Genomic DNA, 16,264 nt, shown 5'->3' on the forward strand with positions numbered 1-16,264 from the left:
AACTGAACTACCTAAGTAATTTACAGAAACACTTCAAAATTGTCCACTGGTACTGGACTTCACTGAGTGCCCATTGAAAACTGCACTCAAAGCAGTACAGAATCTCCCAAAGGCTATTTGATGTGCCAGGTTTGGATGACAGTAAAAAATTCTAGATAATGAGAGCTGGACCAGCTAAACTTAGTGACAGTTGCACGTGCAAAAAATTTTTTCAGATAACTAATTTTATTCACTGCATTTACAAGACACAACAAAAATTATGTGAAAAAAAATTCATAATAGCTTGGAAGAATGCTATCCTGTCTTGCTGCACCTGTTGGTTAATGGCTGCACCATTACACCACACAGAAAAATCATGACTTCCATAAGTAACACACAAGAATAAAGATTTGAGCTTTTCTATGTGACAAATGATCAGGAACTATTAAGCAATCTCAGATACTTTTACATAGAGTTAAATCATATAATTAAAATTACATATAATATACTAAAATATTAATTTTCTCAGTGATGTGAAAGGAAATTAATGAAAAACCCTGTATTAATATACAATTTAAATATTTCTGCAAGTTAATTTGTAATTCCTTCAGTCCGAAGGGAAGAATTACATATTTATTGTTTAATGCTGTTTTCCTCAGCGGTTTCCATTGAGACAATTTAACCATTTGACCATCATTCATAAACTTTAGGCTTTTAGACTATCTTTTTAAATAAACCTAATGATTAATCAGGCCAAACAATGATTTTAACATCTCAGAGGTATGAATATGTGAAGTCTGGTCTCTTCAAGTTAAGGCCCTATAAATCTGCATCACGTGAACTTGTTGCATTCATACTGCAATTGGAAACCTTACCTTTCCCCTCCAATAGCCAGAAATGTGTCCTTGCAGGTATAGCAACATTTTCCAAGGCAACCTATTGCAGATTTTATTTGAGCTAAATTTAGCATATCTAAATGTTACATATTTTTGATTAAGACCACACTCTTTTTTCCACTCTGTAATTTAGCACTTCTAGTAATGTTATGCAAGGTAATGAGCTTTCTTGCAACATTTATAAAACCTACAAGGTGAATAAGATTAGCTTTTACTGATATATGTTTTAAACTAAATTCTTATTTTTGCTGTTAGAGATTGATTATAATTTACCAGAAGAGCAGTTACAAACATAATGAACTTGTGAAAAAAATTCTGCTTTTATGTATCCTCATATATTATGGTACCTTATAAATCTTGGATACAAATGCACTTGTATAAAGCTACTCCAATTCATTACCACTGTGACTGATACATATTTAATTATCTTTTGTTTTGTTTTAAGCTTTGGTCATTACTTCAATGAATGGAAAGACTATTAATAATGTATTGTATAATTTGGCAGAAACAGTGCAAACGTCTCTCTCCTAATCCTAGAATGCAACTTTTAACTTTTAAACATATGGCTCTTTTTGAAGACCTGAGAATTTTACTGTAGCTGTTAGCTACATGATAAGGAAAAATGCTATCTTCACTTGGTCGTTTCTTGGGCTAAAAGTCTGATTCTTTAATTGTTCCAGTGAATGGAGTTATACATTTATTGACTTAGTTCTCAGTCTAAGATTCTTCAAGCCCTGGAAGACCAGAGTTGATTATGAAGTTGTAGCTGCTGGTGGGCTTTTCTGGGGTTACTAACACATATGGAATACCTGAAAAGATACTTAGATGAGTAAAACACCATATTTTATAGAGTATTCACTTACTTACTGTGTGTGAACTTTTGTCATTATAGTGCCAATTCATTTGCTTTGTCACAAATTAAGCATCTATTATAATAGTTTCCAAATACATATTCTGGGACAAAAACCAGCTGTGATTTCCCTAGGATAAGCCATGGCGTTGAAAATCTGTGATTTTAATGAATGACTTATTGTGTAAAGTAACCAATGTCTTGTTTTTTACAGGACATTAAAAAGCAGTGAAATGCTCTTGAAATTCACTGCTTATAAATCTACTGGATTTACAAAATCCATTGCACCTAAATCCATAGTTTGAAACTTTACCCCAGAATTTTTCATAGTATGCTCCCTTCAGTTTCCTGAGAGCTTTCCAACTTTTCCTTGAACACTGCAAATTGGGCCATGTGTGCCTCCTAAAACCAAATTACATGCTTCTGTGACACCCTTTATCTCTTTCTTTCTGTTGGCTTAAGTTCCTGAGAAGCAGAATGGGTTTTTGTGTAGCCAAGATTAAATCTCTTTCCTCTTCCTTCTGCCCAGCACATAAAATCAGTTACAGGTCGTCACATGAAATTCAAACACTCTCTACAGCTCCAGGAAACCTTCTACCACCTGCTAACCAAAGATCAGATAATGTAATAACCATCTTTGTCTGATTAAAAAAAAAAGAGAGACAGAGAACAAAGTCTCCCCTTACACTTGGAATCATGTAGTGAGAGCTCCCCTTCCTGGCTAAATCTACTTGAAATACTAAATCTGAGCAGGAACTTCTTTTTTTTTTTTTTTTTTTTTTCTCTTTACTTAGAGAAACACTGCTCAAAGACATGTTTGAAAGGGATTAGCTATTAGCATTTGGACAAAGCTCTTACATGTCACCCACACTGTGGGGTTTTTTTCTCTTCTCTTTGAAACATGGCTCTAGCTGCTGTGGTTGCTTAGAAAAATTTCACAAGTGTGAAATGAATGTAACCTATGCTGAGTGAACAGCGTGCAGTGCCAAGAGAAGTGTTAGGAGAAGCTCTGCGCAAATCATTCAGGACTGATGTGGGATTCAAATCCAACTGCAGATACCTTATAAGCAGTCAAGGACTTTGCCCAGCTGTATGCTGAAGTAGCAGCCTAGGTGCAATAAGAACTTTAATATGTTCTATAACTTCATGTAGTTAAGTAATTACAAATACAACTCTGAGCAGATGTTAGCGTTTAAACAGTCTTTTTTATCACATCAAAGAAGAATGAGTGATTCTGACCAATTTTGACTGTTTTCATGACAGATTCATTCAAAGTAAACAAAGGCTATGGAGGGCAGGGTGAGCCTTAGAAAAACCCTGTTCAACCTAAGTCGTCTGTAGGCTCTGCAAAGGTCACAGCAAGATCCTCATTCTATACTTGATAAGTGCAACAAGTATATCCCATGATAATTGATGTGTAACCTTTCAACAGCTTGGTGAACAGGAGAAATGGAAGAGAGCCGAGAATGTAAACTAATTAATAAATCTACAGGGGGGTAGATTGAGTAAACTGAGAAAGAAGGGAAAAATATCCCAAACCAGAAGTCCAGGAAAAAGGAAAGAGTGTCCCTGAGCTCCATTTGGTAGTCACATGCAGTATTTGGTCACAGAAATCCAAGAACCAGGAGGGTCAAAAGGGATGAAATTTGGGCACAGCAGGTATAGGGTGAGACCTGGAGTAATCATCATGGGGTTTTTTGCAAAGGGCTGGAGATAAAGAAATAAATATAAATTACTCATATAATGAGTGGTTTCAGATATTTCATGTTTACCATGAAGCTTCATTTAATATCAAAGTGATTTCTGGCTGACCCAGCAATGCTGAATATTTCATTATTTTAGGAGTCCCAAAGCATTAAACAAAATGGACAGGCACCTTTCACCCCACAGTACTGTAAGTTTCAAAGATGTGCTTTACACAGTGATTTAAGGATTGGGTGGGAGAATAGTGATGCTAAAAGCTACATCAATGAAAATCAATTTCCTTTTTGAGAAAAATAAGCAGTATCCTTTTTCAAGCAGTATGAGCTGCATTAAATGGCCCTTGTCTCAGAGAAAACATATTACACTTCACCTAAGACAAGTAGTGTTACAGTTATGGGTAAGAAAGGCAGCTGCCTGAGGCCTGGCACCTTTCTCTAGAGGGGACATTCCAATACACTGTACCACATGCCCACTGCTGCAAATGCAATGCAACAAATCCTTCTTTTACACCACAAATTAAGCATTGAATACACTTAAATAGCACATTCAAGGGAAAGAGAAGGGGTCTTAGTCAGGCCTCTGAAGTGCACTATCAAAGACATTCAAGTACATCATTTAATGCCTTTAGGTTAGAACAAAAATTTCTATTTTCAGTCAATAAAAAATTGCTAAAAAAACACCTCTAGAAAATTTGGGATCCATTTGTAGAATAATAGAAATAAAACTAAAGGGAAGCCATTCAGTGGCAGAACTCTGATGATGCCGTCTAGACAAAGCTGCTCGTTTATCTACAGCTTCAAAATGTTAGCATGAATATGACCACTTTTATCTTTCCTTAAGGAGTAGTAAGGAACAAAAAGAGATGTTCAGTCAATGTGCCAGTGTACCAATTTGACTTTCAAGGTTTTGAGAAACATGAGTAAGTGGGATGCTTCAGAGGTGCCAACCCCTCTCTAACTCTACATATGTAAATCTGTACTTTTGTATGGTTTGTTTTTCATCAGATATCAACAAAAGAAACTGGGAAGAGGAGAACATCCAGGAGTACCAGGACTCCCCAGTTCAACCAGCATTATCCCATGTTACATGGGGAATCTGTGAAACTGAAAGTGATTTTATATACGGGGAAGTGGAGAATCGATTAGATTTACTTCAAGAACAACTCAACAGGTACGAATAAAGAGAAAAAAACCTATATATGAAAGAGTACATAATACAACTGATACTGATGATGCTACAGGAGGAATGAGTTTGTGCAGGAAGTTTCCAAAAGCGTTCAGATCTTTAGAAGCTCAAAAGTACAAAAATATGCCTTATGGGAATATCACTGTTTTGTCTGTAGGTATTCTGAGGAGCCTATATATCACCTAAGCTGGGCTTTTCAGAACCTTGGAAAAAACAGTTCTGGGAATTCTGGGTACACAATTTTTGATACGTTGCCAGAATATTCATCTCTTTTACCTGCAGGGACACACATTAGCTACTCTGAATGGCCTTGCAGTGGAGCCTTTCCCCTCAGCTGACTGTTTTAGAAGACCAACTTTTTAACCAAGAAGTTGTACTGAGGCACCTCAGATTGTTAAATTTAAATCTCACCTCATCAAGAGAGCTGTCCTAAGATCATAGAACCATCAAACAGTTTGGCTTGGAAGGGACATTAAAGATCATCTAGTTCCAACCCCCTGCCATGGGCAGGGACACAAAATGGCAATTTTCAGTATCTTAAAGATCTGAAGTACTTTTTCTTTCCTGGAGACTCACCAGCTGCCTGCTTCTTAAAATGTATTGCAGACGAATTCCCTTTTTGATGCATTAACTTTTTTTGCAACTCTATAATAAGTAAGACATGGAAGTATGCAAAGGCACAATACTTATACCTGTTACAACAGAAAAATTATGCTTTCTTTATCAGAGTCCAGTATCACCTTTGCTTAATACTGATATATTACTCTTTACTGGCAGCTAAGCAGCATAGCTTAGAGCATCTTAAAAATATGGTTACACAATTTTGATCCATCCTGCACTGTAATTTACCATGCAACTTCACTTAATTTTAAATTGCCCTATGCTCAGGAGCGTGGCTTTTTTTCATTATTTTCAGTCTGTAATTCCATTACTTTCATTATTTTTCTATGACAAATACTATGACACATACACAGTCCTAATTATACTTTAGTAGCTCTTCACTGGCATTATGTGCTGTATATTTTAGCAATCAGTTTAAAGCCAGGTTAACTGCATATTGATTCCTTCATCTATCACAATCAAATGAGTATTTTTCATTTCTGAATATGACATAATGCATTAAAAAGAGATTTTTAACACTTAACCCTAAACTGCTGTAATTTCTAATTGCAGCAAAGTAAAGTAATCTAAGTAACTGTAAATGTCACATAACTAAATGCCTGCAGGATCCCCATCAACAGTATGTAGTATTTTGGTTACATTTCATTTTCTGAAACTTTAAGTTCTCAAAACTGAAGTTATATCTCAAAGTTACCCATAGTTTTATCATGCAAGTTCTCATTATTTTCTTCTGTGAGAGAATATAATTGTTGCTGATAAACTAAGAATTAAATTGTTATGTATTTCATTAAATCACTTTATTCTTTAACTCTTCTCATGTTTTTAAGGCTTTTCATACTTTTGGGATTTGAGGCCTTGCTGGGTTTTCTATGAATATAACAGACAATATCCATTCCCGCCTTTGTCGGATCTGACCTGCCAGGTTAAAAAGCATGGTCGCTTCTCCCTGAACTTTTCCATGCTAAGTTAGAGAATTGGCATAACACTCAATTATTAAATAGACACAGAGGGCTGGAAAGCCACTTTTCAGGGAATATGTCCCTGGAGTTATCTCTGTTTAAGCAATTGGAATTTCATGGAGACTATGGGCCATGCATCTAAGGTTTTCCTGTTTGTTTGGGTAACATGGATTTGTTTTTTAAATTTTGGAGAATGGAAAGCAAACGTTTATATGCAATGATGATGAATAAACACTGCCAGAGATACTCTTTCATTTGAAGTACCAAGAAACTTTCAAGTAATAACAAAGTAAGAGGGGAGCAATTTTAGAGTTAATTCAAAGTCAAAAATAATCTTGAATGCACATCCTCCAATGCTGCCTTTTATTCAATGAGGTGTTAAGGCCCAGGTTTAGCAGGTGGAAGTTCTCTGGATGGTGGCATGCTGCTGTTCCTTCAGCATGATGTGGCATCAGCACCATGCTTGTGTGAGAATAGCACATTTGCAAGTCGCAAAGAACCCAAGGGAGATGAACAAGGGGGTGAGTAGGGCACGTCTGACTCTAACAGTAGTCTGGGTTTGGGCCTTTTTTTCTGAGAGCTAATGCCACAAAAGCAGCTTCTCCTGATAAAGGAAGGAACAGCATTCCAAACACACTTTGGGCATATATTTTGGATTAAATTCACAGATGCTTTTATAAATAAATGACACAGGCAATGGACAACTCCAACAAGATACAAAATAACGCTAGTGCAGCACTAGCTGGTAAAAGCAAAAATCTGACAGCACGGGATAAATTCTGCTACCACAGGGAGCCCAAGTAGTAACACAACATTAAGGGCTGCTGGCAAAGACCTGTTTACTCTGTCAGAAGCTGAGCTGCTGTACAGAAGGCTGTATATCTGCATGACAGTCTGTCAGCGTGTGCTGTAGCCTTCCAGCAGCTGGGAAGGCACAATAGGCATTACCTTTTCCTGAGTTTGTCACTGATTTTGACAAGACCATTTAAAAATCATTTGAGTGCTATGGAATTGTAAGTATGAGCAACATAATCAGCTCAAGTATTTCAGAAGTCATATACAAATTTTTGAAAAGGCAAAAAAATATTTTAAAGGTACAAAATTTGAACATCAGAAATGCTGACATTGATTCTGAGGTCTGCATAAGTTTGAATAAATTTTCACAGTAATGAGAATTGGGCAGTTGGATTTTCAATGATTTTGGAAGCATCTTTCTTTTTCTAACTGTGGAAAAGCACAAATGTGACTTCTGCTTAGTTCAGTGCATTGTATTAGCATGTCAGAATTCACTGTCAGATGCATCAAAATAATGTCCCATTCTCAGCCAGCACAAATCAATTTAGTTGAAATGAAGAGAATACATTTATTCCAGTTATTTTCAACCAGATACCCAGTCCCCCGCATTGCTTCTTGTTGCAAACCTACAGCCTAGTGATGAACTCAATATAGCAAAAACCAGAGAAAAGCTCGCAGGTATATTCTGCAAAGGAGAGGGAGAGCCAGAAGCTTTGGAAGGGCTCCGTACTCCCTCTACTGTTCTCTTCTATTTAAGACATGGTCATGCCACGACAAGCATCGGTTTTACTGGTAAAGTGCAGGTCCCTCTTGAACACCTCTGTAATCAGTGTGTAAAATATATCTGTTCCTGGTATATGAGTTAACTGATTTCATGTTCCTTCTCTAGGCTTGAATCCCAAATGACTGCTGATATCCAAACCATCCTGCAGCTTCTGCAAAGGCAGTCAGCACTCATTCCACCTGCCTACAGCATGGTGACAGCAGGTGCAGAGTATCAACAGCCAGCAATCCAGGTCATACAAAAGCTTCAGCCTGCAGCATCAGTTAAAACAGACAGAAGTTTCAGTCCTTCATCTCAGGTAAGTACATGTCCAATAAGATCAAAAGAGGTTTCCTAGTCTTTTTATCTTATGAGGAAGAAATGCATACCAATCTAGGTGCTGGTTCACTAGTTTAAGGAATACAAAATTACTATTTTGACCTAGCATCTGCACAGTGGGCTTAGACACCATGGTTTCAGAGGCCACATTTTCTATGAGGGTTTTAGAGATGTGTACAATGATTGTATAATCTGACAGATCTACTTTATTGTCATGTTTTTCACAAAAGTTACCAGAAAAGAAATCCAAATGGTTAGAATGTTCAGAATTATGCAATTCTGCAGTTATGCTCTAAAACAGAACTTCATATTCAAGAGTGTTGAGATCCATACTCTTAGATTGGGTCTCAAGAGTAATCAGTCCTTTCGAAAGGGCTGCATATATGTGTATCTTGATGTCATATTAGCAGGTCTGAGGGGAGGAAAAGATATCCAGGCTTCTACAATTAATCAGCAGAATCGCTTTCAAATATATTAAATTCAAATGCAGTACCATGTAAAAAATATTTCAGTACACTGCTTAATTTTCAAAGATGGTTTTCCATGAACCATCTGAATGTGCTAATTTTGAACAGAACAAGAGCCTGGAAGAGACCAATTTAATTATTACCATCTTGTTTCTTCTCATCCCTTACAGTGTCCTGAATTTTCAGACATTGAAAAATCAAAACTTAAATCCAAAGAATCCTTCTCAAGTGGAGTGCATCTGAACACAGCTTCAGAAGACAACCTGGCTTCTCTTTTAGACCAAGAACACGACCAGTCTGTAGAGTGTCCCCCACAGCCTCGTAAAACTTGTCTGCCACCAGTTCGGCACCCTTCCTTGCCAGAATCTTCACTAAGCACTGTAGGAATCTTGAGTCTTCATAGGCATGTTTCTGATCCTGGTCTTCCTGGGAAATAGTACTTTTATACTATTACTTCACATAAAAGTGCTTTTAATGGCTGTTTCTCCTTTTTTTTTTTTTTTAATTTAAATCCTCTATACTTGACTCAGGGGCTACAAGGAATATACCATTATATGCAAAAGTACTGTATATTTTCCTAAATCTGAAGCTTGTAAGGTAAAGTTGAGCAGTTCTGATGTAAATATATATATACACACACTAACTGTATGTTCCAAATGTAAAACTGCCAGCATTCTCAAGGCACCTTATATTTTTATTTTTTTTTAAATAACATGCATGTTCTGAAATTACAGTTTACGTTGCATGGAGATTACCATTTACTGCTGTCATGGAAATAGTATTTTATTGTGGATATGTCTTCAGAGCAAATAGGAGACCAATAACAATAATTCACATAGAAAAACTCCTACCTGACCAAGCTAAAATTCAAGAAAAATGCTCTTCTAGCTCACTTTTGAAAATTGATTTATCTTTCTTCTAGTGAGCTTTTATAATAAATCACAATGAGTCTGAATCTAAAGAAAGAATAAGGTAACCAAGTCTTCTGGGCTTGAAACAATTAGGACAGAGAAAACAGCCTCCTTCCAAACTAGTTGAAGTAGGGCAGTATTTTAACAGAGAGGAAAACTGCCATATGCTGGAATGTATCACCATAGGTCACATCCACAAAACTGCATTAAATTGAATCATTTGTTTCCACTACATTTTGGTTTTGGGTTTTTGTATTGTTATTTTTTTTTAATTGCATCATAGAATTCAGCTGTGATGAGCTGACAGGTATTCTTCATCTGTCACACAAACATAATCAAATGCAATAAACCTAATTTCTATGTAATGCAGAAGACTGTGTTCCTTTTGTTCAATACAAATTGTTAACAATCTGTTTTAATTTAAAAATATTTTACACATTTTTGTTTTATAATTATTAGGGTGGCTGTTTGCAGTTACCTCTTTTTACTGACTGGCCCCTCTCCAATGCTCATACACACACCCCCCACACACCGTTCCTGGATGTGTGCACGTGTGTATTTTATGTATGTACATAGGTGTGTATGTATGTGTATGTGTATATATATTTATATGCACACATACACACAAGTGTGTGTATATACCTACACTTACATGTAGGAGTATATATATAGAGCTATATATATATATATGTATATATGTAAAATCACTTTCAGGAACAATTGTAAACTTTCTTATTACAAAATGAGTAAGCTTAGCTTGTGTCCAAAGCTGACTACATTAGAATAAAATGATCTAAGGTCTGTAGGCTTTAAATACAGTATGTACTGTATGTGCATAATGCTTTGTGAATACTTAGATTTAATTTTATTAAAATATTATTCTGCTTCAAATGTCGTGGTTTTTTTAGAAGGAAATTACCTTTTTATTGCTGCTTTCAAATATTTTTTAAATGTTCATATGATTTTCTAATCTTACAGCTTTAATGTGAAGTTCATCTAGGGTGAGAACTGGTTACAGAAAACCATGCAATCCAGTTAGAGGAGAAGCACTTAAATTTTACCTGAAACCAAACTAAACCCTCTGTCCTAAATCAGTGCTACAAAGAGATGCAATAGCAGCTGTCCTTCCCATATACATTCGTTGTATGTTGGGGTCAGCATGAAACATGATGCTTTAGTCATGCACAGCTGGTAGATAAACCCAAGGTGGGTGAATCTTTCCTCATTTAAAATTAGTGTGAGTGTTGAGCTACTGAGCATGGCTCTGCTATACCTTTGCTTTTAAAGATACCAAAATTAATTAAGTCAATACCTTTGTCACTGAAAAGATAAACCAACCCTTCCCCATACAAGATCAAATTTTCTACTGCCTCATGCTACTGTTGATTGTTGAAAGGTCCAAATGCTACAACAGGCTGACTGCTCTTCCACCACGATGACAGGAGGGCTGCACTGCTCAGTGCCTTGCAGGAGCAGATCCTACTGTCAGGAAAATTAATCCACAAACGCCAGAGGTTTATGTCCAAAAAGGAGACAGAGGAGTCCTGCAACTTCATTCGAATAAAGGGAGAGAGTCCACCGGGGCACACGCCCACGGGGTTTTCTCTCTCGAGGCTTCGGAGGGCGCAGCCTCCTTTTACCCTAAGCTCCCGGCCGCCTGTTGCCCTCTTCCTTTCTCCATCGGCTGAGGTACTCGGAAGGTACAGCCTGCCCGAACCGCCTCCCACATATTCCCCTCCTTGAACCTGTTATTTTACCCCAAAATTCTGAAACTCAGGCTTGTGCAGACCTTTTTGTCTGTTTCAGGAGTCAAACTGTCTGGGTTCTGTAACAAACCTGTGTCTTGAAGTTGGTGGAGACATTAACACCCACACCCTCACCCATGGAATTGTTTGTAAAGACATTAGCATACATCTTTCCTCTCACTAGGGACCAGTCAGAATCTCTGCCTGCATATACTCCATTGAAACAGGAGTGCTGGATAACAAATACCTTCTGGGGGGTTTTGTTGTTTGGAATTTTTTAATAGCAAGTGTTAATGACTTCTGCTCTATCTCAGCCTAGTAATTAACATTCATGTCTGTTACAACAAACAAGTTAGCACATTTTCTAAAAAGGTATTTGTAGTTATGCTACATTCTAAAAAATCTGGTATCAGTTAAAAATAAAGTTAATGAAAAAGGTATAATGCATGAGCATTGCTTTACAAAAGGCCTTTTCCAATTTCATCACTTGGTATTTCTCATTATTGCAAAGAGACTGAGCAAAACAGGTGGCCTGGGGAAGAAGCATTGGGGAAGAGGAAGAGTGACAACTACTGCAGTCAGTCTAAGTGAAGGAAAAGCTCCACTTCTTACTCCATTTTTTTGGCTCAAAGAGGCTTTGTTCCTTTCCTTGTCCTTGTACCAAGAAGAAGAATATCAAATGGGTGCAAATAAGGGAGACTTTATAATGTTACGGAGATTCTAAGCTCCCTGCCAAGGAATGCAGAAACAGAAGATGAAAGTTTGGTTGCAACACTCTAGCTGCCCCTTCCCTGCCACAGAAAGATCTGCCTTCTCAGGTCACTTCTTTTCTTGTTGAGGTTCAATAACCAATGTTGTTGTTTCCAAACCATTGGGTTTGGAAATGTGTTGATTTTATAAACGGCAAAAATAGCCCCTTTTATTTGCAGGTGATTTTGTTGAGGGTTTTTGTGGGGTTTTTTGAAGGGGCGGGCCTCTTCAAAGTCCAGTCTGGTTTTCACTTGATAGAAATGGGTCTTTGTTATCCAAATCAAGCTGTGAATGATGTAAAGGGTTGTATACCCACACGGTTGTAACATGTCCATAGAAGCTTTCAGAACTATAGGAGGTAGGTTTTGGGTTTGCTTGGACTTAGGAACACTTGGCTATGTGCATTAAAAACCTGTAGCTAAAAATTCATATAAATTATAAGCTGTAGATACAGATAAGTCTTCTGGAAATTCAGGAACAGCTAAAGTAGCTGAAGTACAAAAGCAATGTGGACAATCACTTCAAAGGTGAGAGGTGAGACTGTACAGATGAGCAGAGCTCTTAACAAAGTTCACTGGCTCCTACCAGGTAAGGGTTTAGTTCAACATTTAAAGCAAAGGAGAGGTTGTGATGCTTTTCAATCATTAAGCTGCGCAGCAACCTGAACTATTTGGATGTGCACATTCACCTACAGGCACAGATTTACAGTAACACACAGTAGTCATGTGTCTTGACCTGCCCAACTCTGCTGTTTCCTGGTAGCATACGCCCAAACGCATGTCTCTTTCCTTCCACGTTCCCATGCAGTTCGATTTGCAAATGCATTCTCTGGTCTCCCACCTCACTGCTGGCTGTCTGCAGATGAACCTGTCTTCCCTTTTCCTGCTGCGGATTGTGTCCTAGCAATTTCGTCTCTCTGGTGAGCACTCATCAAAGCTCCTGTCTCATTCACCAGCATCATAAGTAACATACAAAAAGCAAAACCACTGTTTTTCATGGCCTCTGGCTGCCTGCTGAGGTGAAGCAACTGGAGTCTTGCCCACTGATAAATTGTATGTCTTCTCATTGGAGCTGCTGAGCTCTAAAATGCTGGACACAAATAGAATCACAGCACACTGCGAGGTACAGCAGAAGGTACAATTCCTCCCGTGACAGTTGTACTTAATACCACACCTCCAGATCAGCACCCCTGATCTTTCCATCCTCTCCTGTTAAACATTCTTACCCTGTAAGAGAATGTGTGAGAATGTACACTGCACGGTGCGGTGCCGTGCTATGCAGTGGGATGGTGGGCGGTGCGGTGCTGTGCGCTGATGTGCGGTGATGTGCGCTGATGTGCGGTGATGTGCGGTGATGTGCGGTGCTCTGCAGTGCGGTGCAGTGCTGTGCGCTGATGTGCGGTGCTGTGCGGTGCTGTGCAGTGCTGTGCAGTGCTGTGCGGTGCCCTGCAGTGCGGTGCAGTGCTGTGCGCTGATGTGCGGTGCTGTGCAGTGCTGTGCAGTGCTGTGCGGTGCTCTGCAGTGCGGTGCAGTGCTGTGCAGTGCTGTGCGGTGCTCTGCAGTGCGGTGCCCTGCAGTGCGGTGCAATGCGGCGCGGTGCGGGGTGGTGCTGGGCGCTGATGTGCGGTGCTGTGTACTGATGTGCGGTGAGGTGCGGTGCGGTGCGGTGCTGCAGCCTTTGCGGCTGGGGCACGTCCCGGCTTCCCCCGTGCGCTCCGGCCGAGCAGGGAAGGGCAGCGTCGGATCTGTAGCGGGGCCGAGCGGTGGCACTGCGCAGCCCTGGTGATAGCCAAGGGGAAAGCCGAGTGCTCCTCCCCTGCCCTGTCAGAGAGACTGCTATGAACCCTGACACTAATTTCAATCACATCTGAAAGGGACAAAGGTCTCAGGAATCAGTGTAAGAGTCCAGGAGAAGAGCGATTAAGTCAGGGTATTTGCATCATCCGTGGACAGAGCAGGAGCTCAGCCATCATCTGTGCAACCTCACACTAGCTGGAATAAACAAGAGGCATTCTTTAACTCTGGAAGTGTCAAATGTCCTTTTAATGTCTGCAAACTCTTAGAGCCAGTAAAGGATTGTTTTGGGATAAATGTACAGCCTGATTTACCACCACAGCATACACAATAAAGCAAACATACAAACAGCCCATCTGCACACACTGAGCCCGAGTAAATCCTGAGGCTTCCTGAGACTGAGCAAGGAAGGTTCGTGTGTCTTCCAGATAAGGTGCTGAAGGCAGAAGAAAAAGTAGTGTGGGAAAGAAATTATGCTTTTTACAGAAGTCTTTCAAGGGAAACTTGCATAAAGCAGAAATGAAAAAGTAATGATGATGTAACAGTGAAACCTGAAATAAGCAGAAAGAACAATGAAATGAAAGTGAAACCAAATTAAATTCTTCTACAAAAGAAGCCTCCAGCTGAAGGAAGCTCCTCTGAGAGCAGACTGCTGCAGCACATCTCAACATGACAAGCAGCTGAGGGTACAATTTGAACTACAGAAAATTTTAGGCTGAGAAAGGACCTCTGGAGATAGCTGGCTTCCTTTTAAAAGCAAGACATTAAATCAAGGACACTGTCAAGCCAAGTGTTGAATATTTCTATTGAGAAAATTTCCGCTACTTCTCTGAGCAATATATTCCAATGTCTAATTGTTTCTAGAGTGGGTAATGATTTTTTCTTGTACCTGGGCATAATTTCCCCTGAAGAAACGTGTTCCCTTTGACCTGTTTACCCCAGTGAAGAATCATCCAACTTTTAGGAGCTCGAGAACTGTTGGTGTCCCAAAACAGATTCTTTAACCCAGTTTGCAAGAGGCTGATCCACACACAAAATCAAGGTATTGGATTTATTTACAGTTCAGCTGTCCTGGGTTGCAGTGTATTCTATTACCATTCTCATGAGCTGTTGAAACCAGGTGGGGCAGTGTTTCCTTGCCTCCTCCCTCCGGACTATCTTCTGTTAATGAGCCCATCAACGCCTGGCCTCATGACTCATCATCCCATTGTGAGATGTTCCACCCAGAAGGAGGAACCAAGCATTCCATCGTGGATATAATTTGAGATTCCAAACACGACAGATACCCTTTCCACTGGATTCCCAGAGGACAGGAGCTACACAGCCACCACTGGACCTTCTGAGGAAGAGCAGACCCTTTCTACAGGATCATTTCTTTGACAGAACTACATCCATCACTTCAGGAGGACTGCAGCCACCATCTTATCAGACTAACAGGGTGTCAGGTTGTATCTTGACCCTGTCAGTTTGAACCAGTGGTTTTTGCCTTTTTTAAAATTTCCCTATTAAATTGTTATTCTGACTTGGTGCCTCCCACTGGTTTGTTTTCAGACTAGTACATCAGCACAGAAAGGGGTGCTTGGTGGCAAATCCACAAAGCCAGTACCATGACTATCAACTTTTTTTATGTTTTAGCAAAGGCATTAATGCTCACTGGCCACAGGTTACATAGTTTTTAATATTAATTAGTATTCTTTCTTCTGTTGGTTAAATGATTCCCTTGTTTCTTATGCTGATTAGTCCCACATGCTCAGACTTTCTCTTCTTTTGAGTCAGTGGTTTCCTGAATTGGTGGTCTGTGAATCAGTGGTCACAATCTCCCCCTACCAGAATTTCCTCTGCCTAGTCAGAGCTAATCTGAACTAACAGCTAATTGCTGAAATGGCTTTATTAGTTTCTTCCTTACCTTGGGAGTTCTGCCAAATGTCCTTGAGGCCCATAAATTCTGTATTCTCTGTGTCTGCTATCAGTGATACATCCTTATTCCCAAGCTTTGTTAACCTCCCTCAGGTCTGACATCATTGAAACATGCCAAGCCCTACACCTTAACAAGGCAATTCTACCAATAAGTAATTTATCTTTCTGACACCTGGACATCACTGTGGTTGGATCTCACCTGACCCTTCTTTTCTCCACGCTTCATAAATGCAGTTCTTTCAAACATACAGCAGGCTCTCCAATCCTGTTAGCCTCTGGACTCTCCAATTTTTCAGTCTCTTGAACTTGTCCCAGACCAAAACTGAACACAGTAATCTAGACACGCCGTTTACCATTTTGCCTTACCTCAGAATCACACTGAGGTTCCCCAAACCCCCACGATGGAAACCAAGACTGCTTCTGAAGCTCAGTGACACGTACGATATGGGTGAAACCACATCTCAGGGAGAGACCTTCCAACAGCCTCAGACACCGAGGAAGCACCTCATTGCTGCCAGTGCGTGCCTGGGCAGCAGCCAGTGCCCAAAACTCAGATATGCTCTGAGTAGCCCGAGCATCTTTTGAGCTGG

General features: G+C 39.5%; 1 protein-coding gene across 1 annotated transcript in view; it reads left to right on the forward strand.

Moving 5' to 3' along the window:
- The window catches only part of KCNH7 (potassium voltage-gated channel subfamily H member 7), a 217,133-nt gene extending 208,138 nt beyond the window's left edge, over positions 1-8,995 (forward strand). The window contains exons 14-16 of the mRNA XM_069020800.1: positions 4,434-4,599; positions 7,879-8,071; positions 8,729-8,995. Of these exons, the coding sequence (XP_068876901.1) occupies positions 4,434-4,599; positions 7,879-8,071; positions 8,729-8,995 (626 nt within the window). The remainder of the gene's footprint in view (positions 1-4,433; positions 4,600-7,878; positions 8,072-8,728) is intronic.
- Positions 8,996-16,264: the final 7,269 nt, after the last annotated feature.

This window comes from Aphelocoma coerulescens, chromosome 7 (genome assembly GCF_041296385.1).
Source record: "Aphelocoma coerulescens isolate FSJ_1873_10779 chromosome 7, UR_Acoe_1.0, whole genome shotgun sequence".
NCBI lineage: Eukaryota > Metazoa > Chordata > Aves > Passeriformes > Corvidae > Aphelocoma > Aphelocoma coerulescens.